Source organism: Ovis aries, chromosome 24 (genome assembly GCF_016772045.2).
Source record: "Ovis aries strain OAR_USU_Benz2616 breed Rambouillet chromosome 24, ARS-UI_Ramb_v3.0, whole genome shotgun sequence".
NCBI classification, from domain to species: Eukaryota; Metazoa; Chordata; class Mammalia; order Artiodactyla; family Bovidae; genus Ovis; species Ovis aries.
In genome coordinates, this window is record NC_056077.1 from 26,875,095 (window position 1) to 26,896,628 (window position 21,534).

Consider the following 21,534-nt stretch of genomic DNA (forward strand, 5'->3'; position numbering starts at 1 on the left):
GGCCTGAGCGGGGTGTGGCAAGCTAAGGGGCGGGGCGAGGGCGAGGACTGATCGACAAGGCCGGCGCTCGCGGTCTGCGGACAGCGATGCTGCGGCCTGTCGATGGGTCAGCAGATCTCCAGACCAGACGGCCTGTTACTCCACCTCCCCCTTCGCCTTCACGAGAGCCAGCCCCCGGCGGGAGCCAGATTAATACTGAAGGTGGCCGCAGCCAATCGCCCGCCGCGCCGCGGGCCAGGCCAGCTCGGGCGGGGCCGAGAAGAGCTGTCCTTTCTGGTGGTGCTGAAAAGGGCGCTCCGGAGGCCTCTTGTGAGGAGATCGGGAGGAAAAAAAAAAAAATCAAAGTTGAAGCCGCCAGACAGCTGGCTGGGGTGTGTTGTACGTTGGGGGGGGGGGGTGTCTCCCCTCCCCAGGTCCCAGCCTGTCACCCCTTAGACTTCTCACAAACGTAGGAACCTGTCATTCTTCTGGAGGAAGGGAAAGCCCATTCCACATGAGCTCCTCTGAAAGGGTCTGGAAGTAAGCCGGGGGCATACTGGGAGGCTGAGCAAGCGCGAATCCAGCTACGCTGCCCCACTGGGCACCCCAGGAAGAGGAGATTCAGCTTTCAAATATGCTGTAATGGTTGGGGGAGGAGGTATAATTACTGCTGGGACCAGAGTTTCTTTCGCTTCCCCTAGGGGCCGCGGGAGTGAGGATTACGACCCTGGCTCATGTGGTCCCTCCTTCCTCCATCTGCACTTCCTCCTCCTCCCTCCCCCCACCGCCCCCAAATAAATCCCAGGCCCCTCCCTTCGCCCGTCCCCAGGATCTGACGTGGGCTCGATACCTTTCTCAGCTTCTCCCTCCCGCAGCTTCAGTGCCCGAGCCTCAGCTCTCCAGGTTCTGCAACCCCTTCTCCTCCCCTCCTCACCAAGCTCCACTAGAGCACAGTAGGGACCCTCCCTATTTTCGACCCCACCTTAGGTCCCCGGGACCTGTTTTGCCTCGACCCACTCCCCCAGCTTAGAATCCAGCCAACCCGGGGGACCCAGGCGCCTGAGCCAGAGGGTAACCCAGGCGACCCGGCTCCTTCGCCCTTCTCGGCCCCACCCCCTGCAGCCGGAGCCGCGCCCCCTCTCCCACACACTCGACAGCAGAGGACAGAAGAGATTGGGCAAAGAGGGGTGGGCTCCAGGCGACCCCCCTACCTAGTTCTACCTCTCCATCCCAAAGGGCAGAAAAATTGTCTCCCTTACTAACTGCTAGTAGGGGGTAAAAATTAACAAGAAAGATAAAAGGAGACGGAGGAAAGGTGACAGCTAGATTATTTAGGAGAGTCGCAGAGGAGAGAAATTGGTGTGAGTCGCCATGGGGACTCCCAGGGCCCAGCATCCGCCGCCTCTCCAGCTGCTGTTCCTGTTTCTGCTGAGCTGTCCCTGGATTCGGGGTAAGGACATGGGTGCGTGGCGGTGGGCCCCCGGGAATGTCCCCCTGGGGGGGGGGGGTTCTATACCTTTCTTTCTCAGAACATCCTGCGTCTTCTGAGCTCCTGGGGGAGGGGAGGGGCACAACTGACGGACCTAGAAAGCCAGGGCTTTCTGGCTTGCACCTGGAGCCCCTACCCTCATATACTGAGGAGTTGGGAAACGAATGAGGGGAGCTTTTAGCAGCGTCTCAGGGGTTAAATCCAGGAAGAAGGGCTGGGGAAGTTGCGGGTGCGGGGTGGGGGGGCAATCTGCGGAGGCGGCAGAAACAGGCAGGGTACCTGGGTGGGAGATGGATGTGATGGGAGAGATGCCAGGCACTGCACACACAAACATTCTTGGACGTATGGACAAAGACAGATGAACAGAGACAGTGCTCAGAGGCCAGATATTTACTCCCCGACTCTGACCCTCCAGCCAGACTCCAGTGAAGGGGGCAGAGACTGCAGAGAATGAGAGGGAAGGGGAGGGGGTGTAGTGCGGGGAGAGAGAGAACCACACTGCAGACAGAAACCCAGAGAGAAAGCTAAGCACTGCAGAAGCAAGGGCTGGGAGGTGCTGCCAGACCCTCCGCAGAGCCCTGGGGTTGCGGGAAGCACCTCTGAGGGAAAAATGAAGGTAGCAACCCGCCGCTTCTCTGCCCTGCTGGCGCTGTCCAAGGTGCTTACTGAGGGCCCACACGGCCTAAGGGAAAAGGGAGAAAGAAAGGGCTAGGAGGTATGATGGGCAGCGGGGAGCCCCTCCTCCAGTATTGGCTCTCAGCCCAGTCTGGGACCCTCCGAGCTCCTGCTGGCCCAGCTGACTGGGGAGGAAGAGCTCTGGAAAAGATCTTTCTGGAGAAGGAAGGCTTGTGGGGCAGTGGAAGAGCTCAGATGATTTCATCTCCTAGGTCTGCCCCTGAAGGAGGAGGAGGCATTGCCGGAGCCTGGAAGTGAGACCCCCGCAGTAGCCTCTGAGGCCTTGGCGGAGCTGCTCCATGGGGCCCTGCTGAGGAAGGGCCCAGAGATGGGATACCTGCCGGGTGAGGCCCCCAGAGTGGCAGAAACTGAGAGGCAGAGGGAGGGACATTAACTCAGGGAGATGGGCAACCAGGCCAGTAAAATACAGAGAGAGACAGAGAGATGGTTTGAGAGAATCAACACTGGATGTATACAGAGAGCCAGAATGATCAAGAAACAGAGCCAGACGGAAAAGCAGACAATCAAAGAGAAAGACAGATGGAAACTCAGAGAACCAGAATCAGAGATAGAGTGGCTGGGGGGGGGGGGGGGGGGGAGACACAGAAAGAGAGAGAAAAGCAAGGATTAGTAGATTTAGAATCATAAAATCAGAAAGGGGTAAGAATATTAAACAGAAATCAAAAGTTCTAGAGAGTGCAAAAGAAAAAGACAGAGGAACAAGAAAGGGGTAACCAGGAGAGGGAGCCAGATCTGAATGGAGAGACAGAGATGATCAGAATGGAAGGGCCTGGACACAGAGAAGAAAAAGGGTCGAGGGCAGGCTGTGGAAAGCTTGAGAGGCAGTGGGAAGCTGGGGTGGGGAAGGGAGAGGTGGGGGATCTGTGCCTTGTGGGAGAAGTCTTTTGGTCTCACTGGGGAACTCTCAGTTTCCCTGAGCCCTGCTCCCCAACCAAGGCCCACCAATTTGCTCCTCCTTTTCCCTGATTTCCCTTGCCCTGTCCCAGGATCTGATCCAGACCCCACACTAGCAACCCCTCCAGTTGGCCAGACTATTGCAGCACCCTTTCTGCCTCGGGCCACTGAGCCGGGCACAGGGCCTCTGACAACCGCCGTAACCCCTAAAGGGGGTAGGGGGGCAGGCCCCACCGCGCCAGAGCTGCTGACCCCGCCCCCAGGAACCACAGCCCCGCCCCTTCCCGGTCCCGCCTCTCCAGGCCCACCCTTGGGGCCCGAGGGAGGAGAAGAGGAGACCACGACCACCATTATCACCACGACAACTGTCACCACAACAGTGACCAGCCGAGGTGAGACGATTGACGGGGGATATGGGAGAGGAGCAGGGCGTGGATGGGGGAGAGGCTGCTGCATATGTGTGGAAGAAGGGATCCAGATAGGAGAGAGTCTTCTGCTTAAGAGTAATCATAAAGGCTAGCATTGATCTATGCTTACTATGTACCAGCGCCGTTCTAGGTTTTTATCTATTATGACAGTTGGGGAAGGGAGTTCTGGGCGCCAGTGGGAGAGTAAGCATTGGATTAAGTTATGAAGGCTGCTGGGGAGATGATGGATGGGGACCCCCGGAGTTGCTTGGCTGGGAAGGCACGAATGCAGAGATTCTCTCAGTCCCGTCGCTTCTGTCTCTTTAGTTCTGTGTAATAACAACATCTCCGAAGGCGAAGGGCACGTTGAATCCCCAGATTTAGGGAGCGCAGCCAGCCGCACCTTGGGGCTCCTGGACTGCACGTACAGTATCCATGTCTACCCTGGCTACGGCATTGAGATCCAGGTAACTGCATTAAGCATCCTATTGTGAAACCTCCTAACCCTTTCCTCTGGGCCCAGGGGTGTGGGCAGGTTTGGCCTAAGAACCAGAGAACTTGTTTTCTCCGATGAGCCTGGTTTCTGAGGCTCTCACAAACTCCCCTAGAGTTCTACAACTTGGCCAGTGTCACTGTGCTGTTACATACAGGGAAAAGGGTGGGGGGCTTAGGGGGTTACCACCCTGGCTGACTTGCCCTGGCGGGTCTGAATCTGGCTTCCTTAGGTGCAGATGCTGAACCTGTCTCGGGAGGAGGAACTTCTGGTGCTGGCTGGTGGGGGGTCTCCAGGTCTGGCCCCCCGACTCCTGGCTAACTCCTCTATGCTGGGTGAAGGACAGGTCCTTCGGAGTCCCACCAACCGGCTGCTCCTGCACTTTCAGAGCCCACGGGTCCCCAGGGGTGCTGGCTTCAGGATCCACTATCAGGGTGAGGAGTTCGGGGTCCTTGTGGAAAGGCAGGGGCCACATTGGGCTCAGGGGACATCTCATAGGCCTGCTAACCTCAGGGTGATGTCAAAGCCTTTTCCTCTTGACTAGGATGGTGAGGGGCAGAATCCTAAGAGGAGACCTTCTTATTGTTTAGTTGCTAAAGCATGTCTGACTCTTTTGTGATTCCATGGACTATAGCTTGCCAGGCTCCTCTGTCCATGGGACTTTCCAGGCAAGAATACTGGAGTGGGTTGCCATTTCCTCCTCCAGAGGATCTTCCTGATGCTGAGATCAAACCCACATCTCCTGCATTGACAGGAGCATTCTTTACCAGGAGCCACCAGGGAAGCCCCAGAGAAGACCTATACACGCTTATCTCACACGCAGATCTGTGTCTGGGTATGCACCCATCCAAGGGACAGTTCGTCCATTCCCTCAACAAATCTTTATCCAGAGCCCACTTCATACTGGCCCTGGGTTATCCTTGAGGAGAAGACTAAACAAGCCAAACGTAAAGGTAACTCAGAATCTAGGTAGGGAGATGGGCAAATAATCAAGAGGATTATAATCCAGTGAGATACGGACCCCAATCCCTATGATGGAAGGACAATGGGCAAAATGTCAAAGGGACCTACATTTCCTCTGTAAGGAATATAGGAACACCTCCTTGGAGGAGGTGATGACTAAGTTGACACCTGAAATGAGTTAACTAGGGAAAGGGTGGGAGGGACAGAAAGAGAAAGGCAGATGTCTAGATGGATCAAAAAATATATCCCAAGACCCAGAGAGGAGAAAAAAAAGTTGTGACACCCCACCCAGAGGAGTTGAGGTCACTCAGCTTGGAATATAGAATTGTCCTGTGTGACCTGGGATGAGTTACTTAACCTTTCTGGACTGCATCATCTTAACTGAAAAATGAGGATGATGATGCTTACCTCATCACATTATTAGGAAGGTCAGATGAATCCATACAAATGCTTAAAACTGTCTGGTGCCCAGCGAGGGCTCAAAAAGTTGATCATTGCTATTACAGGAAAAGCCCAGAAAGTGGTAGGGAAATAGGCGAAAAGACTAGACTGGGAGGTAGGTCAGATGTCGATCACAAAGGGCCTTACTAGCTTCAGTGAGGAGTTCTCAGACTACATTATCCTTACAGGGGAGGAGGAGCCACTTCGAAATGTTTTAAGCAAGATAGTGACAGCCTCAGTTTTGTGACCTAAAAAGATCCTGCTGACTTCCGGGGGAGCAGGCAGGAAAGAGGGGACGTGTTTGCGCATGCTTGCATTCTCTAGCGCCCGCCCACAGACAGCCTACACACACGTGTTCATCCATATTTGCCTGTGTGTATGGAAACCTTCCCACGATGCAAGTGCATGTTCTAGCATACATGTGTGCATGAGGCCAGGGGCCCAGCCCATGATCCTTTTCTGGACATTGCTGCCATCTCCAAAGTCCCTTCCTCGGCTCAGAAACAGAGAGGGAATTGTGTCCCTTCATGTCATCTCATGGCTTTGCTGCCCCCTTGTGAGCTCTGCAGACCCTGGATCCCTTGTGACTTTATCCAGGACACAGGCAACCATTATCCCTTCCTCACACCCTCTCCTGTGATCTTTCTTCTGGACCTGCCCCACGGGGTCAGGTGTGCAAGGTGGAGTTAGTAAACCTACCTGTAGGGAGACCAGTGAGTCGGGGTACATGTAGTTGGTGGTCAGGGGCTGGTTGCTGGGGAGCAAGGGCAGGCCTTGAGGGCCCAGGGCTGAGGGCTAGGCCTCAGATATTGCAAAATGGCTCTCCACTGGCTCCTTTAAGCAGCCGCATCCCTAGTGCATTGAAAATAGGACTCATTAGGCTAAATGGAACATCTGGGGAAGCAGGGCTACTGCGTAAAGGGGCCTTCATGACCTGCCTCAGTCTTCCTTGTTCTGCAGCTTCTCCTGGCCCCTTTGGGACTGAGGCCTTGTTTAAGCCCTTGCCAGTCTCCACTAACTGGGCCTTCTGATCCACAGAGTCCCCATTAGCTTCTCTGGATGGTCAAAGGCTCCATCACCCCTCACCCCAGGGCCAACCATCCTCCCCTTCTCACAGCAGCCCTGGGGGTGGCCTTTGTCAACTTTGTCTCTGAGAGGAAGACAAAGCCTCAAAGCTTACAAGGATGGTTTGGCCACTAGCAAATGCACTGCAAAGTCAGAAGTCAGATCCCCAAGTCCCTGACCCCCAGCCATTTATTAATTGAGGCTGAGGGGCAAGTGATTAACATTTTCTGAGGACTTTCTAGTTCCAGGTGCTTGGTGTGTTTATTTTCTTTAAGGCCAATCCTCAATTATAGGAATTGTTATTGTCATCTACAGATGGAAGGCCCAAGAGGCAAAGTCACGTGTTTGAGACCATACAGCAAATAAGTTGTGCAGCTGGAATCGGAGCTTAGGTGTGCCCATCTCTAAATTCAGTGCTCTTTGCACTGCTCCACATTGACTCTTGGTAGCATCAATTGATCAGCAAGGGTAGGTTTTTAGGAGACAAAATAAAAATGGTTTGGTTCAGTCTCACAGTGGCAATAGGCAGGCATTAATGTGACGATAAAATTATGCATGTGGATTCTGTATAGACCAAAAAAAAACCCCACCTAACTTTATTGAAAAGGGGAGTAAGGGGGTCAGGAAAACTTCCTGGAGGAGGTGGTACTTCAGTTATTCCTTGAGAGATAAGGAAAAGTAAGACAAGAGCCTTGCAGGTAGAGGAAATTATGTGAAAAATACATGGAATTGGGACACAAAACTATATTGTGGGCTAGACCCAGTTGTGGAAGGGGCTTTCAGAAAGCTAAAGTTTTCAAGCTTGAGTCTGTCGATCATAGGGAGCCATCACAGAAGCTAAAGTTTATTGAAATCACAGTGTTTGGGTTGTTGGTTGTTGTTTTTTTTTTTTTTTTTTTTGCAGGGGGTGGGGGATGTGTTTTGTTTTGGCCACTGTGTGACTTGCAGGATCCCCTACCAAGTATTGAACCCTGGCCCAGCAGTGAAATTGCCAAGCCCTAAGGATGCTGAAAGCTCGGCTTCTCTGTACACGAGTCCTGAATTGAATCTCAGAGGCAGAGTTTGGAGTGATGTAGAAAAGAAGAGCTTTTTTACTTTGCCAGACAAAGGGGCCCAGAGCTGGCCAATGACCTCAAAATAATGTGTCCCAACTTAGAGAAAATAATGAGAAGTTTTATAGTAATTGTTCAAAGGGGGAGTGATCAGCTCGTGGATATTCTTCTGATGGGTTGGTGGTGAGATCAGTAGAAGTCAGCATCATCAACCTTCAAGTCCAACTGGTCTGGGGTCTATAAACTTGTGGGCAGCACACCATCGTCAATTTTTGTTAGCTTCTCGCACTTGGCAAGGGTTTCAGTATCTACAAAATAGCTCAAAGATGTTGTTGTGTGTATCCATTGATGGGGAAATAGGACCGTGTCCCAAGGGTGCACTATTGTTTTTCTTTTTTTAAAAGAAAATACTTATTCATTTGGCTGCTCTGGGTTTAAGTAATAGTTCTAGCACTGGGGATCTTTGTTGCCACATATGGGATCTAGTTCCCTGACTAGGGATTGAACCCGGGCCCCCTGCATTGGAAGATCAGAGTCTTGGCCACTGGACCACGAGGGAAGTCCCACTATTGTTTCTCTTGACTCTCTCTGGTCTCAGCATCCCCTCCCTTCCCTAATTAACAGCTGCTAGAATCTGCCCATTAGAACTGAGGGAAGGTCATAGAGGCTGAATGAAGGCTGTTTCCTATAACCAAAGAAATGGGGGACACAGAAAGACTTTGTGCTCAGAAGCCCCACAGGGCTCTGCTCAGTGTCATTAACCACTGGACCACCAGGAAATGCTCAGATCCTATGATCTACAAGGTCGTATTTGTGTCGATCTTAGTAGACCATGAACTCCTGAAGGCAAGGCTTTAGTCTGTTTCACCTCTGGCCTTCGGACCCAGCCAAGGAAATGCTTGTTGAATTTTGAAACACAGAGAGACTAGGGTCTCTAACAGAACCACTTGGGACTGGAGAATCAGAAAAAGCAAATGCCTAGACAAGCTGGACCCTCTGCTAACCACAGCCTGCCCCTCCTACAAGATACAGCTTTGAGGTATTTCCTCCAGGAAGTACCCCTGCCAGCTTTTTGAAATCACTACACTTTATTTTGTTTATTTATTTGGCTGTGTCAGGTGTTAATTGCTACAGCACACGTGATTCTCACTGACTCATACAGGACATTTTGTTGCAGTACACAGACTCTCTAGCTGCAGTGGCGTGTAGGATCTTAGTTCCCTGACCAGGGATGGAACCAGCTTCCCCTGCATTGCAAGACAGATTCTTAACCACTGGACAACCAGGGAAGTCCCCAGGAAGGCCTTCTTGATGAGCTCTGCTTAACCAGACATACAGAGCTCTGTCAGGATCAAGTTCAGCGTCCATCATTTATTACCAATGCACTTTCTGTTTATTTGTTTTATCTCATATGACTGCAAGAATTTCAGGAGGCTTTCAAAAAAAGACCACAAGCAATAAAATTAAATAGAATAAGTAAGAAAAAATTGGCACCAGGTAATGCTTATTAAATTTGAAAAAAAAAAAATGTGGATGGAAATTCCCTGGTGGTCCAGTGGTTAGGACTCTGTGCTGTGTCTGCTGAGGGCCTGGGTTCAATCCCTAGCTGGGGAACTAAGATCCTACAGGCTGAGTAGCACGACTGGAAAAAAAGAACGTGGATGGATAAGCCACTGTTACTGGGAGCAAGTCTCACTCCATCTGGTTCTGAGCTTCCCAGCAGCCAGTGCAAAAAGAGAGATTCCAGAGTTCTCACAACAGGAAAGAAAACAAACCAGTTGCTTAGGGAAAGCAGAACTTTCCCTAGCACTTTACTTTCTGTGGAAGACTTACTCAGAGGGTGCTGAGTATTAGAGTTTTTAATGGCAAAATACTTTCTAAAGGAGCTCATTGTGACTCCTTTGGATGAGAGCTGAGGATATAATACCACAGTGCACCCCAGTGGAAGGAAATCTGTGGGTGTGGAGAGGAGAAAATGATATGAGCCACTTAATAACTCGGAGCCTCAATTTCTACATCTGGAAAGTGGGTCACAGCCTGCCTCCTCAAAAGTGCTGCATGAACTCGTTTTGGAAGCTGAGTGGGCTCTGCAAATACCATGTGTTATTATTAGAACTGGATGGGGTTCAGAGTGGTCTGCTGATTTGCCTGAGGTCACACAGCCAATGAGTGCTAGCTAGGGTCCAGAACTTCTCTGAGTCTCAGGTTATCATCTCATCTGTAAAATGGGGTCCCAAGGGGGTAGACTACAAAGATTAGGGGACCCCAGGCGTGTGGAAATTACCTCCTCGTGAGAAAATGTGTCCATGTAAGGACTCCAGTATGAAGCCAGTGTGTGCCCCTGGGGGTGGGGGGTAGAAAGAGGGGAGGAAGTGCTGGGGGCCAGTGAGAGAGAGTGGCATGGGAAACTGAGGTCTCCTCCTTCTCTGCCTGATCCAGCCTACCTCTTGAGCTGCGGCTTCCCTCCCCAGCCAGCCCATGGGGATGTGAGTGTGACAGACCTTCACCCTGGAGGCACTGCCACTTTCCACTGTGATTCGGGCTACCAGCTGCAGGGAGAGGAGACCCTCGTCTGCCTCAATGGCACCCGGCCAGCCTGGAGCAGTGAGCCCCCCAGCTGCGTGGGTGAGTCTCCTGCTCCTCCCCGTCCCAGGAGCCCCGCTGGAGGGGCCTGTCTTTGGGGATCTCTATCTTTGGGGAGCACCCATCTTGAAGGGGTTTTTTTATCCTGAAGACTCCCTATCCTAGGGTCTCCCTCTGGAGCTCTTCACCCTAAGGGTCTCCATCCTTGGTGTCTCCATTCTTGGAGGGTCTCCATCTGGAGAAATCCCATCTGGAGGGTTCCTAGATCTTAGTTCCCTGACTAGGGATTGAACCCATGCCCCTAGCAGTGGAAGCATGGAGTCCTAACCACTGGGCTGCCAGGGAATTCCTGGAGGGTCCCCACGTGGGGAGTCATCATTCTAGAGGTCCCTGTTTTGGATAACCCTCATCCTAGAGGAAATTGCTTTTGGGGTCTGTATCTTGAGGGTCTCTATACTGGAGAGCCTTCATCCTGGGGGCGTATCCTGAGTATTCGCCATCCGAGAGCTTCAGTTTCGGGGCACGTGCATGTGCGTGTGTACTAAGTTGCTTCAGTCGTGTCTGACTCTGCTTCGCTATGGACTGTAGCCTGCCTGGCTCCTCTGTCCATGGGATTCTCCAGGCAAGAATACTGGGAGTGGGTTGTGGTGCCCCTCCTCCTTGGTGGGGACGATCCCCACCAAGGGATTGAACCTCCATCTCTTACATCTCCTGCATTGGCAGGCGGGGGTTTTTTTCTTCTTTACGACTAGTGCCACCTGGAGGGAATCCCTCATAACTCCCCACCCCAGGGTGTCCACATTTGGGGAGTGTCCATCCTGGGGTCTTTCTATTCCAGAGCTGGTTCCATACCTGGGTAGTGGCATGGAAAAGGTCCTGGGGTGAGCCTGTAGGGCAGAGGTCATCCCAAGGCCAGGGCCCAGGCAGAGGTGTGGGCGCAACAGCTCTGAAGATGGGACAAGGACAAGTCACCTTAACCTGCTGCCCCTCTGCCCACAGCATCCTGTGGGGGCACCATCCACAATGCTACTCTTGGCCGCATCGTGTCCCCTGAGCCTGGGGGAGCTGCAGGACCCAACCTCACCTGCCGCTGGGTCATTGAAGCAGCCGAGGGACGCCGGCTGCACCTGCACTTCGAGAGAGTCTCGCTGGATGAGGACAATGACCGGTGAGGGTCTGAGCCTTGGGTCAGAGGTTCCCACTTCAAGGAAATAGGAAGGCTACCGTAAGGAGGCAGGCAGACTAGGGGCATCCCAGTTGGGATCTATGTTAAATGGAGGTCAGTCCTTCCCCTTTCTTAGGCAGTGTAGCTGTGCAAACTGAGACAATCACTTAACCTCTCTGTGCCTCATTTTCATCATCTGTAGAATGGAGATAATAGTAGCTCACTCTTAATGTTTCTGTGAGGACAAATGAATTAAAAATATGTAAAATTCTTAGAGTGACCAGCACACTGTAAGCACTCTTAATGTGTTTACCATCATCATCATTATCCTCACTCTTTATCTAATAAACTGGTACCCCAGGTCTGTCACTAGCTGCTGTGTGATGCTGGACAGGTTACTTACCCTTTCTGTGCCTCAATTTTCTCATTGACGAAATGAGGAATAATAATAGTATCTGACTTGAGGGTTCTTGTGCGAATTCAATGAGATAAAATGTGTACAGGCTTAGAGGAGTCCATGGCATATAGTTAATATTTGAAAGCAATAGCTATGAAATTAAGTTAGAGCAGGCAAGAGGTGAAGCAGCTTCCTAGGGGAAGCCAAGCTCCTGACCACCTCTGTCCATCCCAGGCTGATGGTACGCTCAGGGGGCAGTCCCCTCTCACCAGTGATCTATGACTCGGACATGGATGATGTCCCAGAGCGGGGTCTCATCAGTGACGCCCAATCCCTCTATGTGGAGCTGCTTTCAGAGACACCTGCCAATCCCCTGCTGCTAAGCCTCCGATTTGAAGGTAACAGCCTTCCCCCTGGGGCCCCAGCTCCCCCACTTTCCCTTCCTCCTGATGCCCGGGCATGGTCACAAGCACATATTCCATCTCTGCTCATCTCCATGTTTGGATTCCTAAAAACCGACTTGCCTCCTGATCCCCAAGTGACAAAGATTCTGTCTAATTTCCTGATGTGGCCTTTCTACTTAAGCTTCAGGTATGGCTGGATCCAGGTACAGCTGGTCTCAGATACACAGCCAAGAGGCCAGTTGCTTTCATCTCTCCTTTCTTTCCTCTTGGCTGGCTTCATTCTTAGGCAGACTCTCAGCCTGTGTACCTAGCAGTTCCAGATTTACAGACCACCAGCTTTAGTAACTCCATCAAAAAGAGAGGAAGCATACCACTTTTCTAAGAGCTTCAGCAAAGATGCCAGGCAAGGCTTTCAATGTCCTGGCTTAGGTCAGATGTCTATGCCTGAGCCAGTCACTGTCAGGTGGTATAATGATTGGCAGATCCACGTCACACGTCCATTCCTAGTTGGCCCCAGCTGAACCTCATGCACTGGAAGTGGGGAGGGCATGAGACCCAAAATGAAAATAGGAGTGCTCTTAACAGAGGAAGGAAGACTGGATGCCAGACAGGTAGAAGCAGGGAGGTCAGTGATCATAGGAGGAGTCATTTGAACTAGGACTTACAGGATGGAGACAACTTTAAAAGACAAAGATTGGAAATGAGCATCTCAGATAAAAGAACAGCATGAGCAACAGTAGAGAGGTAGAGAAAAGCCTGATATATCTGGGATACAGAGTTTCACTGTGTCTCAAGTGGAAGATTTATGTAAACAGTAGCAGGAAAGAGACAAAGAAAGTGAAATGTACAGAGATGAAAGGGGGTCATTTCTGATATGAATCAAAGGAGAAAGGGAATTGGCACTGTGCCCTGATGGGTGCATAGGATTTGGACATCTCACCTTACTAGGTTAAGTAACAGTGAAATAGAACAGTGGATCTGATAAATAAATTGCATATTAGATTCTGAGACTGCAAAAAGAATTTCTAGGTCTGAGGCCTGCCTGCACAATTGTGGGTCACTGTTGCTCCATGGGCTTCAGACTGTTTCTGGATCATAAGCACCTGAATCTTACCTGAGTCTTTGCAGCTAAGATATGATCAGATGGGTTAAAAACTAAAATGCTCTACAAATGTTCATTTTCACTGCCTTAGCCCAAAGTTAAATAAGTAGCTTTTTGTGTTTGCCTCACTTTGGATTCCAGCCACAGTATGGATTATCGGGGATGATCAGAAGTCAACTGTTATTTTTGAGGAGTGAGCACACCTACATGAGCCAAGTCTCCAAAGGCACCCTTTCCCCCTCAGTCCATTGCAGCTTCCAGAGCCAGGCATCTCTGGCTGGGAATCAAGGAGTCTGGGCTTAAGAAGGTCTGGTTCCGCCACTGCCCCAACCTGTGACATGGGACAAATGGCTTTTTGACTGTGGACCTGGTGTCCTCATCTATAGAACAGTGGCTGGGACTTGATTGGTCTCAGCCTCTGTCTAGAGGCCAAGGAGCTAACATAAATGTGCCTATGAGGAATATTAAGGTTTGGGGGAAACTGGAGAGTGAAAGCTAAACCCAAGGGCATTCGATTTTAAATAACCCAAACCACACTGGAATTCAGCCCAGTTCCCCAGTCTGAGATCCCTAGAGGCCTGTTCTATTATGTGTGTGTATGTGTGTGTGTGTGTGTGTGTGTGTGTGTGTATTTTTAAAAAGTATTTATTTATTGGCTACATGGCATGTGGGATCTTAGTTCCCTGACCAGGGATTTTACCTGCACCCCTTGCATTGGACGCACAGAGTTTTAACCACCAGACTGCCAGGGAAGTCCCTGTCCTAATGTTTACTTCCTGTGACTGATTCCTTTCTAGCCTTTGAGGAAGATCGCTGCTTCGCCCCCTTCCTGGCACATGGCAACGTCACCACCACGGACCCTGAGTACCGCCCAGGGGCACTGGCCACCTTCTCGTGCCTCCCAGGATATGCCCTGGAGCCCCCTGGCCCCCCCAATGTCATCGAATGTGTGGATCCTACAGAACCCCACTGGAATGACACAGAGCCAGCGTGCAAGGGTGAGCCCTCCACCACCCTAGACTTCCTTCAGTCCACAGGCTACCTCCTGAGCCAGGGAACCTAGGAAGGCCATCAGAAAGGAGAACCTAGTAAACTCAGGCCTTGGATCAATCCCTGTCCTTTTCAGAGGCTCAGCTCAGTTTTCTTAGCTAAGTAGTTGGTGAGCTTGTTACAGAATTCAGGGATCATAACACAAATATCTTCAAGAGCTAGGGCTGGAGTTGGGCTGGGTCAGAGATTGGGTGGTGATGCATCGGCTGGTGGGTGGGCGCGGTGAGTTAAGAGTGGGGCTGGGGATTGGACACAACAGGACTAAGCATTGCAAGAATCAGATGGGTAATAGATAATAGAAGTCCGGGAGGAGGTATGGTGCGCAGAGTTAGGAGTGGTGAGAATGGTGGTGAAATGGAGATTGCATGCCCACCTGATCCTGAATCTGACACCGTTTCTCCCCTAGCCATGTGTGGAGGGGAGCTGTCAGAGCCAGCGGGTGTGGTCCTCTCTCCGGATTGGCCCCAGAGCTATAGCCCTGGCCAAGACTGTGTGTGGGGTCTGCATGTCCAGGAAGAGAAACGCATCTTGCTCCAAGTTGAGATGTACGTTTGGGTACCACAGAGGGTGCGATGGGTGTGGGCTCGGCCAAGTGTGGTATGACAATGCACTGCCCTGCTTTCTCAGCCCAGCTGTCTTGAGCTTTTTCACATGAGTCGGTGGATATATGTTCAGATTTAAAAGGTGTATAAGGATTCAGGATGGGGGTGTGGGACATCAAGTAGACCTAGGGACAAGTCATGTATTGGTTGGAAAACCTTGGAGAAGCAAATGAGGGTAATGCAGCCTTCCTCAGGGGCTATTGTGAAAAGGGGACTCTGGCCTGGAGTCTCACTGTTTGACTGTTTCCAAGGCCACCTGTGGAGTGATTTCAGGGGACCCAGGCCCAACTGTTGCATCAGCAGCAGCACACGAGATGAACATAGGTGTGGGGGAAATCCAGTGAGCTCATTTGATGTGAGGTGGTTATGTGCCTGGACAAAACTAGAGAGGGCATAGCTCAAAAAGCAAGTACTCAGGGGGAGCCTAGAATTGGGCGGGGTGGTAATGAGCATGGCCTGTGGTTGGTCAGAGTTGGAGTTGAGCCTGACCAATCACAGGCTTTTGGAGTTGAGCATCACCTGGTGATAGAGAAGGGAGTGGGGAGTAGAAGGCGTTAGCAGTGAGCAGGGTTGGGTACTGGGAAGCAGAAATCGGGAGAAACCAATGGAACCTGGAGCGGCTAGCATGGAGAAGCCCATTATTGAGCCAAACCTGAGGCATAGGATAGGCAACTGGAGAGTAGGTAAGGTTAGTCCACGAACCGAGTTAGGATTGGGCAGAACTGGACGGGAGGGGCTGATCATAACCCATCCCCCACTCTGCAGCTTGAATGTGCGTGAAGGGGATATGCTGACGCTGTTCGATGGGGACGGTCCAAGTGCACGAGTCTTGGCCCAGCTGAGAGGGCCTCAACCGCGCCGCCGCCTCCTCTCCTCTGGGTCCGACCTCACGCTGCAGTTCCAGGCACCGCCCGGACCCCCCAACCCGGGCCTGGGCCAGGGTTTCGTGTTGCACTTCAAAGGTACGAAGGCCGAGGGTCCCGAGATGGGCAGGGGTCCCGCAAGTCAGAGAGGCCCCCGAAGCTGGAAGGGCGCCCTGAGTCTAAGGACAGCCTCCAAACTCGCTGTCTGTCCCCTGCAGAAGTCCCGAGGAACGACACGTGCCCCGAGCTGCCGCCTCCGGAGTGGGGCTGGAGGACGGCCTCCCACGGGGACCTGATCCGGGGCACTGTGCTTACTTATCAATGCGAGCCTGGTTATGAGCTGCTCGGCTCCGACATTCTCACCTGCCAATGGGACCTGTCCTGGAGCGCAGCGCCGCCCGCCTGCCAAAAAAGTGAGCCCGGGCCCCGCCCCTGCCACTCATGGCCCCGCCCCTGCCCACCTGTGTTTCGCTGCTCTGCTTGGGCCCCGCCCAACCCCTCTGCTCCCTGCTTCGTCCCATCTTGTCCCCGCCCCTGTTTTGCCTGGGCTTCACCCCTTCGCTCTAGGTCTTGCCCAGATCTTCTTCAGGCCCTGACCATATGTCCCCTAGGTATACCACTCCTCTGCTCCTCGGTGTCCCAAAACTGTCCTCTCTGCTCCCCAGTCTCAACTTCCCACGGCTACATCCCTCCGTCTTGCGCTGTCCTGGGTCACACCCTGGTCCTCTGGGACCTGCCTTATCTTTTCGTGGCCGCGCCGCCACAGTCTCTTAACCCCGTCTCTGCCCCGTCTGAGTTCCACCCCTTACCTGGCCTGCACTATCATCTCTTTTCTTGTTCTGGGCCCTTCTCCAGTCTCTCAGTCCCCAACCCTTGACATTATGGGGAGCCACCTTGCTGGGGCCTAAGCTCGTCAGAGGACTTGGTTAATTTTAATGCAGTCAATAAAGTGCTGTGCTGGGTTGGGGCTGGGGTTGTACAGAGAGGTCAGGAACCCTACCTACGGAGACAGAGCTCACAGCTCACACACTGGGAGAGGAACAGATACTTAACTCAAGATATTACAGTGCTAAGTGCTGGGTGACTTCAGGCAAGGTACTTAACATCTCTGAGTTTTTTCATCCGTGAAGTAGGAATAGGATGTTGTGAAAAACAAATGAAAGGTTTTCACATTAGTACCTGGTGATAGTAAACAGTAAGTACTAGCTGCTATAAGTATGAAGAAGGGCTGTGGGAAGAGGGGGGTTCATTACTCCACAGATAAGGCTGGAGATTTCACAGAGGCGACATTTAAAGGAGCTGGGAGTGTTTATCTTTTAGAATTGAAAAGAGGGGTGGCATCTTGTCACTTTCACCAAATTTTGGGTCACCAGGATATGGGGCTATAGGTCTTTCATCTGGAACCTAGGAGGAACAGTGGGACCAATGAGGATAAGTTTCAGGAAGCCAGATTTCGACTGGACACTGTCAACTAGGAAAACTTTCTAGTTGACACAGGTCCCCTTTCCTCGAAGGATTCACAGGATGTCTAATCCAGAAACCAGATAGGATGGGGCAGGGACAGGAAGAGATGAGAGCAGGGCCCAGAGGGGATAGGGCCTGGCCCAGCTGCCCAAGTCTAAGGAGAGGACCCGCCCCAGGCCTCACACTGACCCTTCAGCTGAGCTGAGACCCAGGTCTCTGAAACTCAGCCCAATGCTCCATGGCTGTGATCCTGAACAGTTCCAGCTCTGCCACTTTCTGATTGAGTGACCATAGGCCAGTCATTTGACTGCCTTGAACTCTGAGCCCCAAGGGAGATGACAGTGACCTTGATCCCTCATCAGGGTAAATGATATTGTGTTTGTAAAACATCTAGCAGGGTGCCTTGCACAGGTCTGTATATAGGAAATGGCTTTGCCTGGGACTCTTTCATAGCATGTCTGTGAACAGATGCCCACAGGGGCCAGGCAGGCAACATAAGTGAGCAGACTGGGCTGAGAATGAGGGAAACAGGAAGGCTGGGCCCCTCTTCTGCTGATGATTTGCCAGGCAGGGCTGACACAGCAGCATTTAGCTGGTTTGCTCTGGCTAAGTGGTTCACTATTTCAAACTTCACCCTGGGATGGGGGCCCAGGTTGCCCCACACAGTCTGTCTTCTGGAAGAAAAGTGTCAGCCCTGCTCAGTCATGTCTGACTCTTTGCGATCCCATGGACATTAGCCCACCAGGCTCCTCTGTCCATGGAATTCTCCAGGCAACAATACTGGGAAACCTGATATGTAAAATGCATTGCATTTTTAAAGTTTTCCCAATTCCTGCTCTCTTCATTCTGAGGAAGGAGTGGGAGGTGGTGGGGGGTAGGGGTCTGCCCCAAGGAAATGGCCTATGGCTCAGGGCTTCCCCAGCTCTCAGCTTCTAGGAGATCTTTTAAGGCCGCGGCTCCTCTTGTCAACAGTCATGACTTGTGCAGACCCGGGTGAGATCACCAATGGGCACCGCACCACCTCCGATGCCGGCTTCCCGGTTGGCTCCCATGTCCAGTACCGCTGTCTGCCTGGGTACAGCCTGGAGGGGGCGGCTGTGCTCACCTGCTACAGCCGGGACACGGGCACGCCCAAGTGGAGCGACCGGGTCCCCAAGTGCGCCTGTGAGTCTGGGGACACCCTGGGACAGGTGGCTGGGTGGCCTGCTCACAGTGCAGCTGATCCATGGCTGACCTCTTCCCCGCAGTGAAGTACGAGCCGTGCCTGAACCCTGGGGTGCCAGAGAATGGCTACCAGACACTATACAAGCATCACTACCAGGCTGGCGAGTCTCTGCGCTTCTTCTGCTATGAGGGCTTTGAGCTCATCGGCGAGGTCACCATCACCTGTGTGCCCGGCCACCCCTCCCAGTGGACCAGCCAGCCTCCACTCTGCAAAGGTGCCTGGGCATGCAGGGCAGGAAGGGGCATAGCAGTGTCTGGGATGTGACAGGGCAGGGAAAGTCAGGTAGCACACTTGAGACTGCTGAGTTTTCCTGTTCACCTCCATGGGCTCTCATCCTCAGAGGTAGATCCACAAGCCCTGGGGAAGTTCAAGGTCATGGACTCATCCTAAGGGAAGTAGGGCAGGGGGCTTTGGTTTGGCAGTCCCTTGCCCTCTGGACTGGTCTCAGTTTCCTTATTTTTGACAAATTCTACAGACCTGGTGGGTTTAGACTCCCCAGGGGTCTGGACAAGGAGGACCAAGGCCCTGCCCCCCTGAGGGAAGGATCAAGCTTAGGTTGAGCAGAGGGCAGAGAAACCAGGCTGTCCAACCCAGCCCCACCGGGCTCCCGGCCCTCTCCGCAGCCTCCTTCCCTCCCTGGCTCAGACCCCGTCCCCTCCCCCTCCTCTCCCTGCAGTGGCCTTTGAGGAGCTCCTGGACAACCGAAAACTGGAAGGTCAGTGAGGGCACAGTGGAGACCCAGGCCTGGCTGAGCTGGGAGGGCAAGGCAGAGGCCGGGGGCAGGAGGCCAGATCCCTGGAGGGGTGAGGGCCCAGGGGTTCAAGGCCCAGGGCAGGAGGCTGGGAGAGCCGAGGGTGGGCCCAGCGCCAGCTCACTGGCCTCTCCTCCTCTCTCCAGTGACCCAGACCACTGACCCGTCACGGCAGCTAGAGGGTGGGAACCTCGCCTTGGCCATTCTGCTGCCCCTGGGCTTGGTCATCGTCCTCGGGAGTGGTGTTTACATATACTACACCAAGTAAGTACCCGACTCAGGGAGCTGCTGGCCAGGGCAGACGTCCTGCCTGCCTGGCACAGAAGCCCGGGTGAGGGGGGGTTGGGGGCTCACTTCTCGATAAGCCCCTCTATCTCCTTCCTTTCCCAGGCTACAGGGCAAATCCCTCTTCGGCTTCTCGGGCTCCCATTCCTACAGCCCTATCACGGTGGAGTCAGACTTCAGCAATCCACTGTATGAAGCTGGGGTGAGCCTTTCTGCTATCCTAGAATGCCCCATCCCTCTGCTCCCCCAGGACCCATAAGCTTCTCTCAAGGTCTCTGTAATATCAGTCTTGGGAACTGCAAACTCAGCTGCCTACAAAGGCCACATCAGTGAACAAAGCAAGTCAGTGGGCAATAGGGAGTGGTGTGGACTGTGGCTAATTGGAAAACTTGTACTCCATCCAGTTTGTGGTGGAATTGTTGTTCAGTTGCCAAGTCATGTCTGACTCTGTGACCCCACAGTCTGCAGCTCACCAGGCTTCCCTGTCCTTCACCATCTCCTGGAGTTTGCCCAAGTTCATGTCCATTGAATCAGTGATGCCACCCAGCCATCTCATCCTCTGGTGGAAACCTAAGCTCAATTGCCAGATCTTCCAATTGTCCAAGAAGATCCAGAAATTTCAATTTTTATGTGATTTTAAGATACTGTAGAGTGAACCAAACATATCCATTGGCCAGATTCGGCCCCATTCACATCCCATGGCTGCCAAACTCCCAGTGATCAATGTTATTTGAAAAACACAGTCTTGGATGTCCCTGGAAGTCTAGTAGTAAAGACTCTATCATTTGATAGACAATGTCTTTTGCTATTTAAAGGCAACCTTTTCTTATACAAGGGGTATTTAAATCAGTTAATTTATTTGGTATTCGACCAAAGAAAAGCCATTTGCTCCTGTGCTGGAAGAAAACAGGCTGTGTTGATCTACATCTGAGACCACAGCAGTCTATGCTTAACGGGCAATTTAAGGGAACTTCAAGGGTAAATTTAGTACCAAGGGACTGAGAATTTGGCTCCAGCGTGAACTGGAACTCCACACTTCTAATGCAGGGGCCATGGTTCAATCCCTGGTCGGGGAACTAAGACCCTGCACTCTATGGCCAAAAAACAACACACACACACACACACACACACACACACACACACACACACAGAGTCTTTCCCCTTCCTTGTGGATACCTATTTTGCTGTCTCGTCCACCTCCATCCCACTCCAGCAGCTGATACATCTCTCTGTTTCCAGGATACACGCGAGTATGAAGTATCCATCTGAACACCAAGACAAAGGCTGCAGGACGCCCTTCCTCTCCTCATTCTGGGCAGGAAGGAGCACAGGACCTGGTCTCTGGTTTCCTTCCTCCCTGCTGTGTAAATAGTCTCCTGGTCCCACAAGGGGGCTTTGATGGCCCTGGGGACCCTACAGTAAATAAACCAGCATCCTGTGCCCAAAGCCTCCTCTTCTCAGTTGCCAAACAAGGGGCCTGCCCCACCAACTCTACCTGCTTTTGGACCCTGGGAGGGGAACTCAGTCCCGGCTGCAACTGCTGGGGCGCTTCCAGCCCAGGGCACCCCACAGGGACTATACCCAAGAGCTCTGCTATTCCCTTGGCCAGGAAGGCTCTGTCCTTCCCAGTTGCTCTGGCCCTGGCCTAACCTCTAACCCTAGAGGGTCAGAAGAAGAGGGATGAAGCGGAGAGCTAGGACAAGACCCCTACCCCTTTCCTGCCATGTCCCCTCCCCATGGTGTCCCCGCCTTTGCTTCTGGATTTTTGGTTTTGAGCAATAAACAGAAAATCACCATTTGTAACTGGGCTGGTGGGGTGTGGGAAGGTGGGTCACAGAGCACTGGAGGTGGCAATACTGGTCTCTCTGGGGAGAGGGCTGGGGAGAGAGGAGCAATTTGCGGAAAAGATGGCAGTTTACGTTTGCAAACAGGGCAGTGTTGAAGAGGCTGGCCTGGCTTTAGGCTCAGCCTCTGGAGGGTCAGCTGGGTCCCCTCCTGGCCTCAGCTATCTCTCTACTGGGCGTGGCATTTCCAGGCTCTTCAGGATGGGCCATAGATGGCAGTAGGTGCTTCTCATCTCTCACTGTTTGCATGCATGCATGCTTGCTAAATTGTTTCAGTTGTGTCCGATTCTTTGCGACCCTGTGGATGGTAGTCCGCCAGG

At 52.5% G+C, this 21,534-nt stretch overlaps 1 protein-coding gene and 1 non-coding gene across 4 annotated transcripts; both read left to right on the top strand.

The window, feature by feature from the left end:
- The first annotated feature begins 836 nt into the window (after nucleotides 1-836).
- Nucleotides 837-21,168, top strand: SEZ6L2 (seizure related 6 homolog like 2). Of its 3 annotated transcripts, none has more exons than XM_027962062.3 (18): nucleotides 837-1,429; nucleotides 2,356-2,487; nucleotides 3,151-3,450; nucleotides 3,793-3,932; nucleotides 4,191-4,392; nucleotides 9,919-10,104; nucleotides 11,062-11,230; nucleotides 11,859-12,022; nucleotides 13,928-14,128; nucleotides 14,587-14,725; nucleotides 15,548-15,744; nucleotides 15,864-16,058; nucleotides 18,082-18,273; nucleotides 18,357-18,548; nucleotides 19,011-19,049; nucleotides 19,232-19,349; nucleotides 19,476-19,572; nucleotides 20,610-21,168. In XM_027962062.3, the coding sequence occupies exons 1-18, from the start codon at nucleotides 1,351-1,353 to the stop codon at nucleotides 20,637-20,639; spliced, it is 2,772 nt and encodes a 923-aa protein (XP_027817863.1). In that variant the 5' UTR covers nucleotides 837-1,350; the 3' UTR covers nucleotides 20,640-21,168. The 3 variants fall into 3 exon arrangements, with proteins under 3 accessions (XP_027817863.1, XP_027817864.1, XP_027817865.1); XM_027962063.3 differs by having other exon boundaries at nucleotides 19,451-19,572; nucleotides 20,610-20,636; XM_027962064.3 differs by lacking the exon at nucleotides 19,011-19,049.
- Nucleotides 9,021-9,093, top strand: TRNAH-GUG (transfer RNA histidin (anticodon GUG)). Its single transcript has one exon. It is a non-coding gene; the product is annotated as a tRNA-His (tRNA).
- Nucleotides 21,169-21,534: the final 366 nt, after the last annotated feature.

Excerpts from the sequence above, each read along its gene's own strand:
- SEZ6L2 (XM_027962062.3), top strand. The coding sequence starts at position 1,351 with ATGGGGACTCCCAGGGCCCAGCATCCGCCGCCTCTCCAGCTGCTGTTC. Across the intron at positions 4,393-9,918 it reads CTTCAGGATCCACTATCAGG|CCTACCTCTTGAGCTGCGGC; the intron begins GTGAGGAGTTCG and ends TGCCTGATCCAG. Across the intron at positions 11,231-11,858 it reads CTGGATGAGGACAATGACCG|GCTGATGGTACGCTCAGGGG; the intron begins GTGAGGGTCTGA and ends TGTCCATCCCAG.